We start from the raw sequence: 15,261 nt of genomic DNA, 5'->3' as shown, positions 1-15,261 counted from the left end.
GCTTCACTATTTAGGGATCAGGATGGTAAGATAAGGAAAAACCAGTAAAGAAGACAAAGCATTGTTAGAGGTATGAGGAAAACCAGGAAAGTGTAGTATTCTGGAATCCAGGTGCAGAAAATGTTTTTGGGAGGAAGGTGTGATTAACCATCTGGTGTTGCAGGTAGATCCAGGAAAAAGAGGGAAAAGAGCCATTGGATTTAGCATGGATTTTGTTAATGATCTTGACTGGAACAGTTTGGTGGAATGGAAAGGTAGATTGGTGAGGGGACAAGTAGAATGGGAGGAGAAGAATGTGAGAGAAAGGTTGTGGTATACAGGCAGCCCTTTGAGAATTTTGTTTGTAAATGGAGAGAGAGGTTGTATGGTGATGGGAGGGACCTAATGGGGAAGGGAAGTTATGCTGTGGAAGGAGAGGAGAACTGCTGGAGCCAGGCCTTTCAGGCAGGTGAGGGGATGTGTCCAGTGCTGTCCTGGTAGGAATGGCTTTGTTTGGCACCAGCATCCCCTTCAGCATCCTCCTGGGTGTGGATACCCCTGTTGTCCAGTCATCTTTCTAAGTTCAAGGGCACACAGATTCATTCACTGCCCCTAAACAGTTCACTCTGAAGGAACAGTATAAATGAATTTCTCTTTTGTTATTGATACCTCCTTCTCTCCAGTCACAAACCCTGCTGGTGTTTCTTTTTCTTTTTTTCCTCTCCAGTTCTGTCCTTTGCTAGTCACAAGTGTTTTGTTTAGTCACTAAATTGTGTCCAACTCTTTGCAACCTCTGTCTATGAGGTTTCCCTGGCAAGAATACTGGATTGCATGGGGGAGGAATGGACTGGGAGTTTGGGACCAGCACATGCAAACTATCCTATACAGAATGGATAAACAAGAAAGTCCTACTGTATAGCACAGGGAATTATATTCAATAACCTGTGATAAACTATACAGGAAAAATGTGAAAAAGAATATATATGTGTGTATAACTGAGTCACTTTTGCTGTACAGCAGAAATTAAACACAACATTGTAAATCAATTATACTTCAGGAAAATAATTAAAAAAAATTTCTTCATGTCTTTTCATGACTTGATTTAAAAAAAATAATGGAGGGGATTGCCATTTCCTTCTCCAGGGGATATTCCCAACCCAGGGATCAAACCCATGTCTCCTGCATTGGCAGGTGGATTCTTTATCTCTGAGCCACTTGGGAAGCTCAATGGAGCATGCAGGGACCTGCTGCCCTACCCAGTTTCATTCAAGGATTGGCAGTGTTTTTGTAAAAGACCAGATAGTAAATTCTTGCCTGGAGAATCCCCATGGACAGAGAAGCCTGGTGGGCTGCAGTACATGGGGTTGCAAAGAGTCAGACACGACTGAGCAATTGCACTCAGCAGCAGATAGTAAATATTTTAGACTGTGGGCCACATACAGTCTCTGTTGCATACTATTCTTCTTTCTAAACAATGCTTTAAAAATGTAAAAACCGTCTTAGCTCTAGAGTTTAAATGAACTCTCTTCTCTTATGCACTAAGTCCCTGAGCCATTACTAATCATTACTAGCTGATGAACCCAAAAAAGCAAATGCAAACAAGGTTACCTTAAAAAAACCTTTATTGAGATATATTTTATAGGTTTAAAATGTACAGTTCAATGGTTTTTGATAGTGATAGTTAGCAGAATTGTGCAATCACCTCCATAATATCTGGTCTAATCTTACAGCACTTTCATCACCCCAGAGCTTTTTTGTGTGTGTGCAACTTTGAGGTATAACTTATATGCAGTAAAATTCACTAATTTTAAGTGAATAGTTTGAATATTAATAAAGCTAATTTTCATATTGGCAGAGGAAAATATTCTAAGTAATAAATACTTCTTTTTATCACATAACCAGTAAATCTCACTTGTAAACATATTCTCTCAAGTGACCTATACCTTTCCATTTAAACCAGTAGTTTTTCTTTTTTTATTAATGAATTTAATTGGAGGATAATTTCTTTACAATATTGTGGGTTTTGCCATACATTGACATGAATCAGCCAAAGGTGCACATGTGTCTCCCCATCCTGAACCCTCCTCCCACCTCACTCCCCATCTGATCCCTCTGGGTTGTCCCAGAGCACCAGCTTTGAGTGCCCTGCTTCATGCATCAAACTTGCACTGGTCATCTATTTTGCATATGGTAATATACATGTTTCAGTGCTATTCTCTCAAATCATCCACCCTCGCCTTTGCCCACATATTCCAAAAGTCTGTTTTTTACATCTGTGTCTCTTTTTCTGCCTTGCATATAGGATCATTGTTACTCTCTTTCTAAATTCCACATGTATGCACTAATATACTGTATTGGTAGTTCTCTGATTTACTTCACTGTTTCATCCACCTCATTAGAACTGACTCAAATGTGTTCTTTTTTACAGCTGAGTAATATTCCATTGTGTGTATGTACCACAACTTCCTTATCCATTCATCTGCCGATAAACATCTAGGTTGCTTCCATGTCCTAGCTATTGTAAACCATGCTGCAGTGAACATTGGGGTACATGTGTCTCTTTCAATTCTGGTTTCCTCAGTGTGTATGCCCAGCAGTGGGATTGCTGGGTCGTATGGCAGTTCTGTTTCCAGTTTTTTAAGGAATCTGCACACTGTCCTCCATAGTGGCTGTACCAGTTTGCATTCCCACCAACAGTGTAAGAGAGTTCCCTTTCCTCCACACCCTCTCCAGCATTTATTGTTTGTAGACTTTTGATGGTGGCCATTCTGACCAGTGTGAGATGGTACCTCATTGTGGTTTTGATTTGCACTTCTCTGATAATGAGTGATGTTGAGCATCTTTTCATGTGTTTGTTAGCCATCTGTATGTCTTCTTTGGAGAAATGTCTGTTTAGTTCTTTGGCCCACTTTTTGATTGGGTCGTTTATTTTTCTGGTATTGAGCTGCATGAACTGCTTGTATATTTTGGAGATTAATTCTTTGTCAGTTGCTTTCATTTGCTATTATTTTCTCCCATTCTGAAGGCTGCCTTTTTACCTTGTTTATAGTTTCCTTCATTGTGCAAAGCTTTTAAGTTTAATTAGGTCCCAATTTGTTTATTTTTGTTTTTATTTCCATTACTCTGGGAGGTGGGTCATAGAGGATCTTGCTGTGATTTATGTCAGAGAGTGTTCTGCCTATGTTTTCCTCTAAGAGTTTTACAGTTTCTGGTCTTACATTTAGATCTTTAATCCATTTTGAGTAAACCAGTAGTTTTATAGTCCCAGGACCAGCAGAATCTCCATCACCTGGGAACTTGCTAGAAATAGGGCCCATCCCAGAGGAGGGCTCAACATTCTGCATTAACCAGCCTTTCAGGTAACTCTGCCTCACACTAAAGTTGGAGAACTGCTATTTTAAGCTCTGTCTCTGAGTGAAATTGCTGGTTAATGGGATATGAGCATGTTCAAGTTTTTTTTTCATTTATTTTTATTTGTTGGAGGCTAATTACTTTACAATATTGTAGTGGTTTTTTGCCATACATTGACATGAATCAGCCATGGATTTACATGTATTCCCCATCCCGATCCCCCCTCCCACCTCCTTCTCCATCCCGATCCCTCTGGGTCTTCCCAGTGCACCAGCCCCGAATTTAGAAAGATGGTAACGATAACCCTATATGCAAAACAGAAAAAGAGACACAGATGTACAGAACAGACTTTTGGACTCTGTGGGAGAAGGTGAGGGTGGGATGTTTAGAGAGAACAGCATCGAAACATGTATATTATCAAGGGTGAAACAGATCAGGTTTTTTTTTAATTAATTTATTTTAATTGGAGGCTGATACAATATTGTGGTGGTTTTGCCATACATCGACATGAATCAGCCACGAGTGTACATGTGTCCCACCATCCTGAACCCCCCTCCCACCTCCCTCCCCACCCCATCCCTCTGGGTTGTCCCAGAGCACCAGCTTTGGGTGCCCTGCTTCATGCATCAAATTTGCACTGGTCATCTGTTTTACATATGGTAATATACATGTTTCAATGCTATTCTCTCATATCATCCCACCCTTGCCTTCTCCCACATAGTCCAAAAGTCTGTTCTTTACATCTGTGTCTCTTTTGCTGTCTTGCTTGTATATTTTGGTCAGTTGCTTCATTTGCTATCATTTTCTCCCATTCTGAAGGCTGCCTTTTCACCTTGCTTATAATTTCCTTTGTTGTGCAAAAGCTTTTAAGTTTAATTATGTCCCATTTGTTTATTTTTGTTTTTGTTTCCATTACTCTGGGGGGTTGGAGAAGGCAATGGCAACCCACTCCAGTAGTCTTGCCTGGAAAATCCCATGGACGGAGGAGCCTGGTGGGCTGCAGTCCATGGGGTCACAAAGAGTCAGACATGACTGAGCGACTTCACTTTCACTTTTCACTTTCATGCATTGGAGAAGGCAATGGCAACCCATGCCAGTGTTCTTGCCTGGAGAATCCCAGGGACAGGGAAGCCTGGTGGGCTGCCATCTATGGGGTTGCACAGAGTCGGACACAACTGAAGCGACTTAGCAGCAGCAGCAGCACTCTAGGGGGTAGGTCATAGAGGATTTTGCTGTGATTTATGTCAAAGAGTGTTCTGCCTATGTTTTCATCTAAGAGTTTTATAGTTCCTGGTCTTACATTTAGATCTTTAATCCATTTTGAATAAACCAGTAGTTTTATAGTCCCAGGACCAGCAGAATCTCCATCACCTGGGAACTTGCTAGAAATAGGGCCCATCCCAGAGGAGGGCTCAACATTCTGTGTTGTGTCTTTCAGGTAACTCTTCTTCGCACTAAAGTTGGAGAACCACTGTTCTAAGCTCTATCCCTGAGTGAAATTGCCAGTTCATGGAATATCAGCACGTTCAAGTTTAACGGCTACTGCCAACCCCTTCCAAACTGGTTATAAGCAGTTCGTATACCTGCTTAGCAGTGTACGACAGTCTCTGTCATTCCACAACCTCACCAACGCTGTAAAATATGCAACTTCTATTTTTTTGTGGTCATTCTGACAGGTGTGGAATGGTTATGATCTGAATTGGTATTTACTCAGTTACTATTGAGGTTGAACATCTCAGATGTCCATAGGTCATTTGAGTTTTGTGTTCTGTGATGTGCTGTTTGGAGTCTTTGCCTATTGAGATAAATAGTTATATTAAATAATCACAATGTATTGACAGAATTATAGAATAAACTCAGAATTCCCAAAAAGAAAGGAACTCAGGGGAAAAAAAAGAAAGTCAGGGAAAGAGTATCAAGGAGTTGATGGTCAAAGAGTCCTGAAAGAATAGGGATTTGTCAGGCAGAGTGAGTGAAAGCCATCTGTGTGGTATGAACAGAATGGCCTGATCAGGGAAAAGCAAGTCATTTGCTGTGGTGAACTAATAAGATATGTGAAGGAAAAGACATACAAGGCTAGGAGAAAGGTAGGGAGTGACTAGATATATGTATCTTAAATCTGTTTAATCTTTTATTGACTGCATTTGCATTATAGTTCGTTTGAGTGGATTTTTTTCTTTCCTATTTTAAATTAAGCTGATATAAACATCTTAGTATATATAGCTGCTTTTTTTAAATTATTATCTTAGAATAACACATTTAGACTGAAATTATTAGATTAAAGGAAAGTAGGCATGATTAGTTTCATAATTTCTTACATATTTTGAGGTTACCCATGATTAGGGAAATGCAAATCAAAACCACAGTGAGGTACCTTTTCACCCTTACTAGGATGACTTATAGTGGAAGAGACAGACCATAACAAATGTCAATGATGATGTGGAAAAATTGGAAGCTTCATACATTGCTGGTGGGAATGTAAAATGATGTAGCTGCTTTGGAAAACTTTGGCAGTCTCCCAAGAAGTTAAACATTGGGTGAGTGTGTGACTCAGGAGTTCCACTCCTAGGTTTATGCCCAAGAGAATTGAAAAACTGTGTCTACGCAAAACTTGTATGCAAATGTTCATGGTAGCATTATTCATAATAGCCCCCAAAATAGAAACAACCCAAATATCCATTGAGAGATAAATGAATCACAAGATGTGGTATACCCATAAAGTGGGCTAGTATTCAACCACGAAAGGATGAAGTACTGATAATAGTAAAACCTTGAAAACATTATGCTAAAGGAAAGACGCCAATCACAAAGAATCACATATTCTAAAATTAGATTGTGGTGGTGGTTACAAATCCCTGTGAATATACTGAAAAACACTGAACTGTACACTTTAAATAGGTCAGTTGTATGATATGTGAATTGTATCTCAATAAATGTTTTACAAAAAATAAAATGGATTAAAAAATTACCCTTTGGGAAAATTATACTTTTTCATCACAATCAACTGTGTTTGGTGTCTCCCGTACAACCTTTAAGCTTTATTATTTTTGTTTAATTTAATAAGTATGTACCCAAAACTTCTTTAATTAAATTATAAGTTCCCTCAGTAGATTGTAAGCTCCAAGAGGGCAGGAACTTTTTTCTGTTTCTCTTCACTGCACTCTCCCTTGAACAGTGCCTGGCAAATAATATGTACTCAGTGACATTTGTTAAATGAATACATTTATATATATATTTTTTCTTTTGTTAACCTTTTTATTTTGTATTGGGTTATAGCTGATTAGGGCCTTCCCTGGTGGCTCAGTGGTAATGCAGGAGACACAGAAGACACAGGTTCAATCCCTGGGTTGGGAAGATCCCTGGAGGAGGAATGGCAACCCACTCCAGTATTCTTGCCGGGAAAATCCCATGGACAGAGGAGCCCAGTGGGCTACAGTCCATAGGGTCACAAAGAGTTAGACATGACTGAAGCAACTAATCACTCATGCATAGCTGATTAACAAACAATGTTCTGATAGTTTCAGGTGAACAGTGAAGGGACTCAGCCATACACATATATGTATCCATTCTCCCCTAAACTCCCCTCCCATCCAGGCTGCCACATAACATTGAGCAGAGTTGTACTGTATCATAGGTCATTGTTGTTTATCCATTTTAAATATAAGCATCGTGTGCATGCCCATCCCAAACTCCTTAACTGTCACTTCCCCCATTCCCCCCCCCCATTTTTACATTTTTAGTTACTAAGAAAACACTGGGCTTCCCTGGTGGCTCAGATGGTAAAGCGTCTGCCTGCAATGTGGGAGACCCAGGTTCGATCCCTGGGTTGGGAAGATCCCCTGGAGAAGGAAATGACAACCCACTCCAGTACTCTTGCCTGGAAAATCCCATGGATAGAGGAGCCTGGTAGGCTACAGTCCATGGGGTCACAAAGAGTCAGACACAACTGAGCAACTTCACTTTCAGAAGAAAACACTTTCTGCTTTAGTGTCTTAATTTCATAGTACATCTGAACTAATTTTTCCTAGCCTTAATTTTTTTTAAAAGAACCAGTATATAACTGAAATGAATTGAATGTGATTCTGGTGAGTGATCTGGTTCAAGTTCTTTGACCTTACGTGCTTTTACTTTCTACTGAAATTTATTATAGCAGTAGTTTGCAAATGTTTGACTATGAGAACTCCATTTTCAAACCTATGTTCACATAGTTATGGTTGTACTTTTTATATTAGTGAGTGATAAAACTTTGTATTGACAAGAAATCATTTATATTTTAACAGTGGCTATAGTATCTTCAGAAATTTGCAAAATAGAGCTTCTAATATATGAGACATACCCTTATTCATTCTGTAGTCTGTTTTTGGTAGCTGTGTGTATTATTCATGGACCCATGGCAATAATTTTAAAAGCCATCAGGGGGTTGGGTCCAGTTAGTTGGGAACTACTTAACTATAGTATCAGAACTGAGGAAGATTACTGACATGGAGAAGGGAACGGCTTCCAGTATTCTGGCCTGGAGAATTCCATGGACTGTGTAGTCCACGGGGTCACAAAGAGTCGGACACGACTGAGCGACTTGTGCTAAAAACAACTGATATAAAAGATTATACCCAAATGTACTTTTTATAAAAATTCAGTTCCTAAGTCTACCAGTTTCTTTTAAAGACTGAAATATATTTTTAAAACCTAGTTTATTTGTTTTCTAAGATTAACATATTTGACATTATTTGTTTTAGAAAACAGAAGCAAACTAAATGTCTATAATCATCCTTAAGTTTTGGTATATGTATCTGGTGGAAGTTAGGTGATAATTGAGTATGATAATTAGGCATTGTAATTCTTATTATCTAACATTTTTAAAAGTGAATATATCATCAAGTATTCCTAAATATTTTGACTGTTGATTGTATGAACGTAACTGCAGTTTTATGTACATAACCAATGGTGAAAGGTGGGGAGGAGTAGTAGTAGTTGTGCTCAGAGGAATTCTGGGGGAGTGTTCCCTCTTTTTGAAACACTTATTTAGCAGTTGCTGTGTGCCAGTATTCTGAGCTTTAACTAAGGGATCATCAAATGGCAATGCATTTGGCCTTTGGGGCCTATTTTTGTGTGGTCCTTGAGCTACAAATGATTTTAAATTTTTTAAAAAAAAATTTTTTTTGAAGAAGATAATATGATGGAAACCTTATATGAGCTGCAAAATCTGAAATAGTTATGCTCTGGCCTTTTACAGAAAAAACTTTCTTACCTTTGATCTAATTGATTTTATGTTTAAAATATTCCAATAAGGTGGGTCCTATAAGGAAACTGAGGCACAGAGGGCTTAAGTTCCTTTTTGTCAGTGGCATTCACTGTTTTTGGAGCAGGTTACAGGCCCTTTCTACAAACTTGCTAATCCTGTGTTTCTTTGCAGCGTAAAAAGAGGATAGTGGCTCACGTGTCAAAGGATGGCACAGTCACGCTCTAGATCCCCCAGGTGGAGGCACAGGTGAGCAGTCCTTAGTTAAGCAGAGTAAGCATGGGTTTGGAACATGCTTCAACAGTTTTCATTTTGTTATTTTCAAGACAAAATTGTAATGTGGACGAGCTTCAGAAAGAAAAGGGAATGCAAAGAAGTAAATGGTTTGAACATGGAGGGCCTCACAGAGGTCATTTGTTTCACCCTTTTGTGGTAGGCTCTGGTGAGGTGGCACAAAAGACCCTGCCAAGCTTAGTGCTTGATTTCTGGGTGCCTTCTCAGAACTCTTTGTCACCAACTCTAGAAGGTCTGCTATCATTCCCTCCTTGCAATCTGACAGACTAGTGTGTCACAAGGCACTCTTGGATCAGAGACAAAAGCCTTTATTACTCATGTGCAGCAGGCGGCTGAGCTTCATGTTCCTGTGCTCCTGTTACCTCTGTCTTCCCTAGTGGGTCAGACAGTAAACAGTCTGCCTGCAGTGTAGGAGACCCGGGTTTGATCCCTGTGTCGGGAAGATCCCCTGGAGAAGGAAATGGCAACCCACTGCAGTACTCTTGCCTGGGAAATTCCATGGATGGAGGAGCCTGGTGGGCCCCAGTCTGTGGGCTTGCAGCCATGTAGTCAGACACAACTGAGTGACTAACACACACACACACATTACCTCTAGTCCTCTGAGGGTGGGAGCTGCTGACACAGCTGAGGAATCCAAGCCCCATTAAGGACAGCAGGGAATCCTGCCCAGCCTTTGCCTTGGAGGAGACACTATCTTGTTATCCTGGACAGCAAGCACATTGGCTCTCTGCCCCTTAGGGAGGCCCTGTCCCTAATCTCTCCAGGGAGTTTGCCTTGAAACAGAAGCTCAGGAGGCGTGCAGAGCACTAGAGACCCATGGAGTCTCCCAACAGATTCCTTGGGTCTCTTTTGTCTCTTCAGGAGAACTGAAAATGATAGCCACTATTTCAGCAGTCTCCTTCAGAAGAAAGGGGCTCTGTGCAATAGAACCCTGATATGAGGTATAATATCAAAGCAGTACTCAATGTGAGGTAAGGATTAAAGTAAGAGATTGAGTATTTCATCAGTCTGGAAGACCTCAGCCACTGGCTGGCAGCTTTTCTCCTTAGCAGTAGAAAAGATGCCATGTTCGAGGAAGTCCTCAGGGTCTTCAGTTGCTTCTTCCTGTTAAGAGTTGCAGCCAGCTGGATGACAGAGTCTCTGCTTCAGCTGAATAATGCACTTGCTAGTGCATCTAGCTTGGTGACTCTAGAGGGAGAGATTGTCAAATCCAGTGTCTAAGTCCCGGTATATACATGAGGAAGATAAATCAGCCTCCTTTCTTTTAGGGAGAACCCAGACAGGTCACCAAGTGGAAAGAGTTTTACTCATGGTTGTTTCAACTCCGTGGCAGCTGCTGCAGAGGGGGGTGATAACAAAAACTGTAAAGGTAGCTGCCACATTGGTTAGAAGACATTAAACTCTCAGGGAGGAAGTTGGGAGATTGGACAAGTCAGATGGGAGGAAAGGTCCCCAGGTGCAAATCTGAACCAGATGGTAGTACTTCTCTCTCTTAACCTGAAGACTGGTTACTCAGACTGGTTTCCTCAGATACAGAAGCCTTCCTCCTTAGTTGGAATGAAAGGTTCCATGTTGGCAGTGCTCAGGTGTTGGAGAAGGTAGTTACAGAAAGGACGTGCTGTCCCTGGAGATTATTAAAGCTGCACTAAAGCACACATTCACAGAATTAAAAGCTCTGGTTCAACAGCACTTTCTTCATTGTATATATAAGGGGACAGGTCTGGGAAATAAAGCTTATATATGTCAATAGTAATACTAGAGGGACTAAGCATGAGGTCCACCTCTTAAGGTCCTCTTCCTCCCACCACCTCCACATGCTATTTAAAGATGTAGTTTTTGCTACTTGATATAACCTTAGTAGAGAGAATAGACAATCAGTTAGGGAAACTGTGGGATCAGTTTGGGGTCTGAGTTTGGATTTGATATGCAACATAAACTCTTAGAATCTATTTTGATTTCAGAGATTATCTTCGGTTTTCCAGAGACTCTCCTGCACACTTAATTGTGTGAATCTAACCCTCTTTCTTACTTGACCATGGAACCTGATGTAAGCTTTTGTTGATGGGCCCTTTTGCCAGAACTTTGCTGTCAGCAGTCTTCCGAAATGGATCCTCCTGCATACCTAAGCTGGTCCTCCTCCAGTAGGATGGCTGTGCTCAGCCCATTTTGATATATACATGGGGTACTTTAGTTCAGGTGAAAAGAGTATGCGTGTTGAATTGGGCAGAAGCATAGTCAGGCTCCCAAGTGAACAATTTAGAATACAGATATCAAATACTGATGAATTTGAGTGGAAGAGGCAGGGGAAAGCAAACGTTTTATTTGGATAAGTCACTATAAGACCAACTTAGTGTATTGTCTTTGAATGGACTAAACTTTTCTGTATTTGTTTGCATAGGTCTTTATCACCAGTGCCTAGAAGTTCTGAACACTGCAAGCAAAGATATGAGCATTATGGCTACGACTACAGGAAGGATCCAAAAAGACCCATCACTTGGAGAATGGACAATGAGAAACATGGACAGAGTAAACCAAGGATTTCTTCTCGTGAAAATATATATTACCGATCTTACGAGCATAGATCACCTTCCCCAAGCATAAGAGGAAACTCTTCAGAAAAGTTTTGTGCTTATAAGCCTCCCCAAGTATATTTACCAGAAAGAGGAGATGATAGTAACAGAAGAGCTCAATATGTGCCCAGACACTCAGAAGGTATATTCTACAAAGAGCACCAGAGGAGTTGTTATCCCCAGAAAGCACAAGGAAGGTATATTCCTGATGACCACAGAAATAGAGGAAGTGGAAAAGGAGGGACATCACCTGTGAGATCAACACCAGTTTCTTTTAGATTCGAAGGACATTGGCATGAAGATGAACCGAGGCACCAGAGGATACAAGATGAAAAATACTCTCAGTCACTTAGAAGAGGCTCTGAAGATTTTGAGAAAAGGAGCTCTTTTCAGAGGAGGTATAGAAAAACAATTAAACTAGCATAATTTGGTATAAAGCCTCAAATGAAAAAGTCTGTTTACTTTATGGTTGAAGATAACCTTGAAAAGCTTTTGTCTAAAAGATTAAAAGCATTGCAATGTAGTTTTGGTCTACTGATAGTAGTGAAGTGTTTATTTTTAGAGTAAATCATGTAGATGGCTAGAATATATTTTTTTTTAAGATGCTATTTTCAAAAAAAAGATGCTATTTTCTTTAAGTACCTTGTGCGTCTATGAGCTGGCTTAAGGGATTGTAGGTTAACTTTCCACCACTTTTGCATTTAAAGCCATGCTGCCCAACATTCCACACATATAAATTCTTACTTTCTTCTCTCTAGTGCAAGTGTAAACTGTTTTATGTCAACACAGGTATCCTGAGGATCATGATTTCAGAAAATATGGACACACATCAAAAAGACCTCAAGATGTGGAGAGGTATGAAAACAGAGAGCCTGCCAGGAGTCCGCAGTGGAAGTCCAGGCATTTTTCTGCTCCTTACCAAGAGAAGAAAGATCAGTGGAACTTCGAAACCCAAACTCATCGATATGCTCCAAGGGAATTCCCAGAGACCAGTTCAGCAGCCAAGGTATCCTGTGATTCTCGCCACAAATATTGGAAGACCTCAGACAAGGACTTTTATGATGGAAGAGCTCAGAAGTACCCTAAGGAAGAAGATAGAAAATTGGGTTCTCAAAAATGCCCTGTGAATAGAGAGTCCAGTTGTTCTCATGCTGGAAGAGGGAGAGAGACTGAAGGTGGGCAAGTCAGAGAATCTTCTAAGCCATCTAAGAAAGACTGCGCTGCCTTAACCCATTCAGATAAAAGCGATGTTGATTCGAGATCCTATAAGGACACACGAAAGGACAAAATCAAGAAAGAAAGGGCTGGCAGTAAAGAGAGCAATTCTTCCTGTAACCAACTTGATAATAGTGATTCTGACTTGAAGCCTTCATTTGTATTTCTTAGGAAGAAGTCACTTACAGTTAAAGTAGATGTGAAGCAAGCACAGGATACATCTAGGTATTATCTTCATTTTTTTGTTAATGATGTGTAATAACTGTTTCTGCCACCTTTATTTTAGCTTGAAAATAGAGTTTATAGTGTGTTTAGAGTTCATCAAGTGAGGGGGTGGGGATTGCCAGATTTTTCAAAAAAGCCCTGTAATGGGGATTAATCCTGTGATTTAGTAATAACAGGATGATGTCATGTTTGTTTCTGTGTTTGTATCTCAAGATGCTTTTGGGGTGCAGGGCATTCTATGGAGTTGGTCCTCTTCATGAATTTACATGTTTTTATGTTTTCACATTTTCTATACCCACAAATAGGCCAGGTAGTCTTCAAGGAGACCTATTCCTTGCTCAATTTCTCAAAGCCTGTTTTCCCTGTTGCATGAAATTCAGAGAATTTTTGGCCTGGAAGGGACCTTTCAGCAGGCCCTGATATTATAGAGAAAGGCCGTGAGGCTGTGAGAGATGAAGTGACTTAGATCTGAGTCCGTGCCTGGGGCTCAAATCTATATGTCCCCTTGTGTCTCAAGGAGGTGGATGACCTAACATGGTTCTTGCTACCATCTCAAAAGGAGTGGAGCTCAACCAACTAGCTTCTCCTAGGTAGAGGAATTAGGCTCGAGTCTAGAAAGAGGCCAATTTGTAAGACATTTGGTTTAGCGCTTAATGAGACTTTAACAAAAAAGACTACTTTTGTAATAGGTTTTATTCCCCTAAAGTGGATTGCATGCTTTGTTATGTTACCTCTGTTTATGGATTCTGAGAATAATAAGGCACTGACACTTGGATGTGTCATCTAGTCTGTTTGTTACCTTAATACACTACCAGTACATGAGTTAAAAAGTGATGGACCATGTTGATTTGGTGCATTTATATTCACAATTAATACATATCTGTATTTGAATAAAAAACTAGAGGGGACAAAATCCAAGGTTAGAATGTAAAAGTGAGGGTGGTAAACCCATAGTCTTAAAAAAGCAAAATACATTTGTTTCTTTCTTTATAGTTATATTTGACTGTCCCTTTTCCTGATATTTTTTTACATTCATTATACTTGCAGAAATATCTTAAAATATACATATGTATATTTATATGTACACAGAAAGAATTCATAAATTTGGTTATATTAGAAGAAGTTGGACAAATAGAGGGGAGGGGGAAGTCACCCATAATCCTACTACCCTAGGACCATTTTATTAATATTTTGATACAGCTTTTTGGGGCTACTTTTCTATATGGTTGTCATAACCGTATATAATCATATATATAGTTATCATAACCCACTCCAGTAATCTTGCCTGGGAAATGCCACGGACAGAGGAGCCTGGTGGGCTACAGTCCGTGAGGTCACAAAAGAGTCAGACATGACTTAGTGACTAAACAGCAACATTCTATTTCATACAGTATGTCTTAAGACACTTTGTGCTATATTTCCTACTAGTTCTTAATCTTAAGAGTATAAAGGCTCTGCTGCTAAGTCGCTTCAGTCGTGTCTGACTCTGTGTGACCCCATAGACGGCAGCCCACCAGGCTCCGCTGTCCCTGGGATTCTCCAGGCAAGAACACTGGAGTGGGTTGCCATTTCCTTCTCCAGTGCATGAAAGTGAAAAGTGAAAGTGAAGTCGCTCAGTCATGTCCAACTCTTAGCGACCCCGTGGACTGCAGCCCACCAGGCTCCTCCGTCCATGGGATTTTCCAGGCAAGAGTACTGGAGTGGGGTGCCATTGCCTTCTCCATGAAGGCTCTATTAGTTCTTAATCTTAAGAGTATAAAGGCTGCTCTAAGCATCAAGTTTAAGGATCTTACCTTAAGATTTTTCTCTTTCTAACCTTATATTATGAAAATGTTCAGACATACAGAAAAGTTGAAAGAACTGTACAGTCGACACCTATATACCCACCACCTAGAGTCTACAATTAACATTTTACTCTACTTCTGTAATCACATCTGTTCATCTATCATTCCATCTTAATTTTTCACTGCATTTCAAAGTGAAATGCAGAAGATACAAGTACATTCACCTTTACATATTTCAGTATTTAATATTTGTTTACAGTTTTTTTTCTTTTGAGGTAAAATTACATGCAATCAAATCACAAAAATCTTGAATTTTTACATAAAAGTAAAATCACAAAAACTTTGAATTTTAAAATAATAGTAAAAGTAGTTTAAAAATAAAAGTTAAAATCTTGAATTTTTAAGTATTTAATGAAATGTTTTATACTTAAATTAGAATTAATAAATTGGCTGTCACATTTTTAAAGAATGCTAGAAGTAACAATTTTGAAGGATTTTATTTTAGTACACCCCATTAGAGATGCTGAACACTGTTAATTTTATAACTTGATGTTGCGAAATAGAAGCTTGATCTTCATCATGTGTCACAAAAGTGAACTTCCTA

At 39.7% G+C, this 15,261-nt stretch overlaps 1 protein-coding gene across 1 annotated transcript in view; it reads left to right on the top strand.

Annotated features, from left to right (window-relative positions):
• The window catches only part of BCLAF3 (BCLAF1 and THRAP3 family member 3), a 54,100-nt gene that overhangs the window by 9,140 nt on the left and 29,699 nt on the right, over positions 1–15,261 (top strand). The window contains 3 exon segments of the mRNA XM_020914391.2: positions 8,744–8,818; positions 11,262–11,831; positions 12,223–12,873. Coding sequence (XP_020770050.2) covers positions 8,778–8,818; positions 11,262–11,831; positions 12,223–12,873 — 1,262 coding nt within the window. The 5' untranslated portion in view covers positions 8,744–8,777.

This window comes from Odocoileus virginianus, unplaced genomic scaffold (genome assembly GCF_023699985.2).
Source record: "Odocoileus virginianus isolate 20LAN1187 ecotype Illinois unplaced genomic scaffold, Ovbor_1.2 Unplaced_Scaffold_4, whole genome shotgun sequence".
NCBI classification, from domain to species: domain Eukaryota; kingdom Metazoa; phylum Chordata; class Mammalia; order Artiodactyla; family Cervidae; genus Odocoileus; species Odocoileus virginianus.
The sequence above is the reverse complement of the archived record's forward strand: the minus strand, read 5'-3'. Positions and strand labels throughout refer to the sequence as shown.